The 6,000-nt window shown below is 51.0% G+C and overlaps 1 protein-coding gene across 2 annotated transcripts in view; it reads left to right on the top strand.

Annotated features, from left to right (window-relative positions):
* The first annotated feature begins 958 nt into the window (after positions 1–958).
* The window catches only part of PDZD8 (PDZ domain containing 8), a 98,082-nt gene continuing 93,040 nt past the window's right edge, over positions 959–6,000 (top strand). Inside the window, exon 1 of one of the 2 annotated variants that reach the window (XM_002821183.6) lies at positions 959–2,086. In XM_002821183.6, the coding sequence (XP_002821229.3) occupies positions 1,215–2,086 (872 nt within the window). In that variant the 5' untranslated portion in view covers positions 959–1,214. The remainder of the gene's footprint in view (positions 2,087–6,000) is intronic. The other variant, XM_054522939.2, reaches the window with a different exon arrangement.

The following is a 6,000-nucleotide window of genomic DNA, read 5'->3' as shown; positions in this document are numbered from 1 at the left end:
AGGGAACCCACCGGCCTGCTTACAACTGAAGCAGTTTCTGTGTTACGGTAGAGAGCAGTGACCAAGAGCTTAGGGTTTAGTGTTAGATAAACCAGGCTCCACTCTGCGGCCCCACGCAACCTCCCCACGCTCTCGGCACCAGTGTTGGCATCTGTCAAGTGGGTGGGGGCTAACAGTGAATAACTGCCTCATAGATGGACTACCGGCTTAACCAGAGACTGACGGCGGGTCGCATATTAATCTTCCAATCACTTGGCAAACTCTTCACTCTGCATCTCTCCTCCCGGCTGTCCTTTCAACTTCCTCCTCCCTGAAATTTCGAAGATCCACCTCGGTGGGAAAGTCATTCCGCGTGGCGCGCCCTTTCCCTGCGTCCCTCCTTCCCAGGGCCCACCCTCCGCGGACGCAGAGCGTCTGCCTGGGGGACGGCCGGTCCGCGATGGCGGCCTCTGAGGCAGTCGATCCCCTCTCGCCGTGGGCTTGGGAAGCGTCCGAAAGGCCCGCTCGGATCGTCTGCGGTGATGCCCGCAAGGAAAGCGCCGCCGCCAGCTGGGCTGTCACGGGCGCGAGTGGAAGAAGCACACCGCAGGCTGAGCGACGCCGCTGCGGAGGTAACCGCGGGGACTGCGGCCAGAGACGGGGGATGGGCGCAGCCGAGGATAACGGGATGGCCGGCATCCGGAACGCGTCAGGCCCGCTCCGCCGGACCTCCTTATCCTCCAGCCCGCGTCCCCAGCCGTCCTCCCAGATCCCGACCGCAGCTCCAGAAGTGACGGCCACGTGGGTGGCGGCGCGCGCCGCGGGGACTGGAAAGTTGGCGCGGGGGGACGAGGTTGGAAGGGCCGCAGAGAAGTAAAGGAGGGCCTGCGTCCGCGCGCCCGGCCGCCGACTGCTGGGCGACGCCGCCGGGAGCGAGCACGCCTCTGACGTCACGCACTGCTCGTCCAATGAGCGGAGGCCTGAGGGAGGCGCCGGTCCCGGCCCCGCCGCCGCCGCCGCCACACCGGCCCTTCGGGAGCGTCTGAGGAGGCGCGGGGCCGCTGCGGGCTCGGGCGCCGCACCGCGCCGGCCCGAGCCTCTGGACGAGGCCCACGGAGCCGCTCCCCCCGACCCAGCCGCCCGATGTCCTCAAGATGGAGGCAGCGGGGGCGGCGGCGTGAAGAAAGCGGCGCTGTGGGCGCGGGAGTAGGGGCCCAGGCGGAGGCGGTGGCGGGATGGGGCTGCTGCTCATGATCCTGGCGTCGGCCGTGCTGGGTTCCTTCCTCACGCTCCTCGCACAGTTCCTTCTGCTGTACCGCAGACAGCCCGAGCCACCGGCGGACGAGGCCGCCCGCGCGGGCGAGGGCTTCCGCTACATCAAGCCAGTGCCGGGCCTGCTCCTAAGGGAGTACCTTTATGGCGGCGGCCGGGATGAGGAGCCCTCCGGAGCGGCCCCTGAGGGCGGCGCGACCCCCACCGCGGCCCCCGAGACCCCCGCCCCGCCGACGCGGGAGACTTGCTACTTCCTCAACGCCACCATCCTATTCCTGTTCCGGGAGTTGCGGGACACCGCGCTGACCCGCCGCTGGGTCACCAAGAAGATCAAGGTGGAGTTCGAGGAGCTGCTGCAGACCAAGACGGCCGGGCGCCTGCTGGAGGGGCTGAGCCTGCGGGACGTGTTCCTGGGCGAGACGGTGCCCTTCATCAAGACCATCCGGCTCGTCCGGCCCGTCGTGCCCTCGGCCACCGGGGAGCCCGACGGCCCTGAAGGGGAGGCGCTGCCCGCCGCCTGCCCCGAGGAGCTAGCCTTCGAGGCGGAGGTGGAGTACAACGGGGGCTTCCACCTGGCCATCGACGTGGACCTGGTCTTCGGCAAGTCCGCCTACTTGTTTGTCAAGCTGTCCCGCGTGGTGGGGAGGCTGCGCTTGGTCTTCACGCGCGTGCCCTTCACCCACTGGTTCTTCTCCTTCGTGGAGGACCCGCTGATCGACTTCGAGGTGCGCTCCCAGTTTGAAGGGCGGCCCATGCCCCAGCTCACCTCCATTATCGTCAACCAGCTCAAGAAGATCATCAAGCGCAAGCACACCCTGCCGAATTACAAGATCAGGTGAGCTGGAGATCGGGGAGGGGGCCTGGCTGCCGGGAACCGGGGCCTGGGCGGGACGCTGCTGGCTGCGTGCACTGGGAAGAGCAAAGGCTCATTTCTGTCCTGGCGCCTGCTTCTGGGGTCTTTCCACCCTAGACAGGGCCCCAGATCAAGGCAAGACGTGAACACTTGCTTTGCTTCCGAACGACCTTGATAGGAGCTAGAAACCTTTTCGCGTGTTCATGGGGACTCAAGGTGCTGTCAACGCGGGCAGAATCGTCTCCTTTTATAAGCAGCATATTGGAAATGGAAGGGAAGCCTATCCTAATCCCCAGGAGTCGCTTCTGGGACTGTTGAGAAACTCTTCCTCTATGTGATTGCTGCATTGAGGGCAGCCGCGTCACTGGCTTTGCAGCATCACCTTGGCCGCTTTGGGAAATTGTTCCTGGACACAGTATACGCGTGAAGGGTGTGCTTATAGTCCAGGTCTGTGCTAATTTGACACTGCAAGCCACTTTTGCTTTGATGGTTTGACACCTTTCAAGGCAGAGGTGGTAGCTCTTGCAAAGGAATACTTTTGTGGGTTTTTTTGTTTGTTTTTGTTTTTGAGACAGTCTTGCTGTGTCTCCCAGGCTGGAGTGCAGTGGTGCGATGTCGGCTCACTGCAACCTCTGCCTCCCGGGTTCGAGCGATTCTCCTGCCTCAGCCTCCCAGGTAGCTGGGGTTACAGGCGTATGGCACCAGCCCAGCTGATTTTTTTTTTTTTTTTTGTATTTTTTAGTAGAGACGGGGTTTCACCATATTGGCCAGGCTGGTTTCGAACACCTGACCTCAAGTAATCCGCCCGCCTCGGCCTCCCAAAGTGTTAGGATTACAGGAGTGAACTACCGCGCCTGGCCCAGGAATACTTTCCACAGCAGATGGGAAAGTAGTTGGGAGCCTGTACATAGTGTACTTTACGTTTTGTATTAATGTCATTTGCCCATTTTGGGTAGATTGTAAAACACAGGTCCAGACTCTGCCTATCAAGCATTTACTCTCTGTGACTGTAAGTTCTTCTCTCAAGGGACCTGAAGTCACTGTGCAAATTGTATTTTAATGGTAGGTAGTGATTTTAATTTTGTTTAAGCCTTCCAGCATCTGATGGCTTAAATTCTGTAGTATACAGTTTTGAGTAGTATATACATTTTGTTTTAATATTGTAGGAGTGGAAGGGGAAAGACTTTTTTAGGGCTAGAGGTGGAGTGGAAGGTGCTATTTCTTTTGTAAAAAGCTGAATTTTTAACTTCTCTTTCTGTCCTCCTTTAATTTTGTATTCGCTAAGACATTTGAGCCTTTAAAATTTTGCCCTTTATTATAAAATTATGTCAGTCTTGTATTTTACTTACCTAATTTTATTTGCCTTTTAGTGGAAGTTGCCTATTTCTGGATCACTAATTTTCTACCAGTGTCAATTGTCAGGAGCAAGATAATCCAGAAATATTTTGGGTTTGGAATGGTTTATTGACTTGTGTATGTGGCAGATGTACCTTACCAATTATGTTTTGTTTAGGCTAACAGCACAGAGTGACAGCTTAAAACTTGGGTGGCAGGAGAAATTTACTTTGTAATGGAAATATTTCCATAGATTTGCGGAGGGTGGTGAACTGGTTGTTCACTGTGTTTGATTTCTGGTTCTGTGAAGTACAACATACTTTATGAAACCTACTTTTAACCTCTGGAATATCAGTGACTAAATTATAACTCGGTTCTAGTGTTTAAGCAGTGAGAGATGTTTGTTTATAGCAGTGTGTTGCCAAAAAAATCATGAGAAAAAGTTGCTAGAGATTTTGGTATTCTATCACAACTTCAATTATGATGTTTTCTGGTAGCTTTCAGTTAATACAATTTGACTAGATTATTATTTTGAAATTTGTAGAATATTCAATGGCAGTGAGGTTACATATCATTTTGAGATTTTTTTTAATGTAGACTTGGAATTTAGGTAAATCTGAAGTAAGTTATGAATAAGTTATGGAGGCATTGAGAAGTTTATTACTTTGAAAAACTATGATCTGTATCATTGAGTAACATAACCATTTAAAAGTATGGCAAAATTGCTTTTCACTTATATCTGAAGGGATTTTTTTAAAAACACAGCATGAATTTGGTTATGATATTTCAACTTCTAAACATGAAGCATTAAATGATCATTTCCAGAAGTATACACATCTGTGCTATTTATGCTAGATGGCATCTCTGTGCTCAGTCAGCTGCACAGAGCATATCACTCAATCTGTAAATGTTTATTGTACACCTACTATATGCTTATCCTTGTTGTAGGTGCTGGGATTTCAGTACTGAACAATACTTGAACTCAGCCCTCAAGAAGCTTAGAGTCTAGTGAGAATTGAATTAGCTATACTTAGTAATTTTTTTGTGTTTTTTGTTTGTTTGTTGAGACAGGATTTTGTTTGGTTGCCCAGAGCTGGAGTACAGTGGCAGGATCATGGGTCACGGCAGCTTCGACCTCCTGGGCTCAAGCAATCCTCCCCTCTCAACCTTCCAAGTACTTAAGACCACAGGTGTGCACCACCATGCCTGGCTAATTAAAAAAATTTTTTTTTTTGTAGAGATGGGTCTTGCTTTGTTGCCCAGGCTAGTCTGGAACGCGTGGGTTCATTCAAGTGATCCTCCCACCTCAGCCTCCCAAAGTGCTGGGATTACAGGTGTGAGCCACCTTGCCCAGCCCTTTGTAAGATTTAAACTAGAGTGGGATTGATGGGGTTGAAGTAGCCAGGAAGCTGGTTTTAGCTTAGTAGAAGAAAATAACAAGTATGACGATGAAAAGGGCTGCCTCAGCAAATGATGACTTCTTGTCTGTGTAGCTGTTCTGTCCAGTGTTTTAAACTGGTGATGGGCCAGGTGCAGTGGTTCACGCCTGTGATCCCAGCACTTTGTGAGGCCGAGACAGGCGGATTATGTGAGGTCAGAAGTGTGAGACCAGCCTGGCCAACCTGATGAAACCCCGTATCTAGTAAAAATGCAAAAATTAGCTGGGCGTGGTGGCAGGTGCCTGTAATCCCAGCTACTCTGGAGGCTGAGGCGGGAGAATGGCTTGTACCTGGGAGGCAGAGGTTGCAGCGAACTGATATTGCACCACTGCACTCCAGCCTGGGCGACAGAGTGAGACTCCGTCTCCAAAATAAATAAGTAAATAAATAAATAAACTGGTGATGATGTGGGACTGATTCAAGTTTCAGATAAGAGAATGAATTACAATACATCTAAGATACAGCATACTTCTCACAGGGAAAATTAAACTAGCTAGTGTTCATCTTTTTTTACAGATGAGGAAATGGAGCTCAGAGTAGTTAAATAACTTGCTTAAAGTCACACAGCTTTCAAGTGGCGAAATGCAGCTCTGATAAGGCCAGGCCACCTTTAAGCGCACACACACACACACACACACACACACACAGTTGTTCTTAAGTGATTTATTTTTTAAAGCATGCCATCAATATAATAAATATGTGGGATATCTTTCCAAACTAACCTAGAACTCTTGAGAAGAGTATGACTATAAAGCTGACTTTTTTTTCTTAAATTGGTCATTTTAGAGGATCCTTTTAAAAGTAAATCATGAGGCTAAATCTTTGGGTACTGTCCCACATGGCATTTCTTTTTTAATTGAGCAGAATTGTGTTTCCAAATAGAAGAGACAGGTTTCACCATGTTGGCCAGGCTGGTTTCGAACTCCTGACTTCAGGCAGTCTGCCCACCTCGGCCTCCCAAAGTGCTGGGGTTACATGTGTGAGCCACTGTGCCCGGACTAGTTTATTCTTTTTTAGCTATCTAATCTTCTTAGTAGAGCTAAAGCAGTAAAGAGAATTGTATGGAGTCTTAGGATCCTTTGGCATTTGTAATCATTACATAACAGAAATATCTTGCCAGTT

Source organism: Pongo abelii, chromosome 8 (assembly GCF_028885655.2).
Source record: "Pongo abelii isolate AG06213 chromosome 8, NHGRI_mPonAbe1-v2.0_pri, whole genome shotgun sequence".
NCBI classification, from domain to species: domain Eukaryota; kingdom Metazoa; phylum Chordata; class Mammalia; order Primates; family Hominidae; genus Pongo; species Pongo abelii.
Note: the sequence above shows the minus strand (reverse complement) of the source record. Positions and strands in the feature narration are given on the sequence as shown.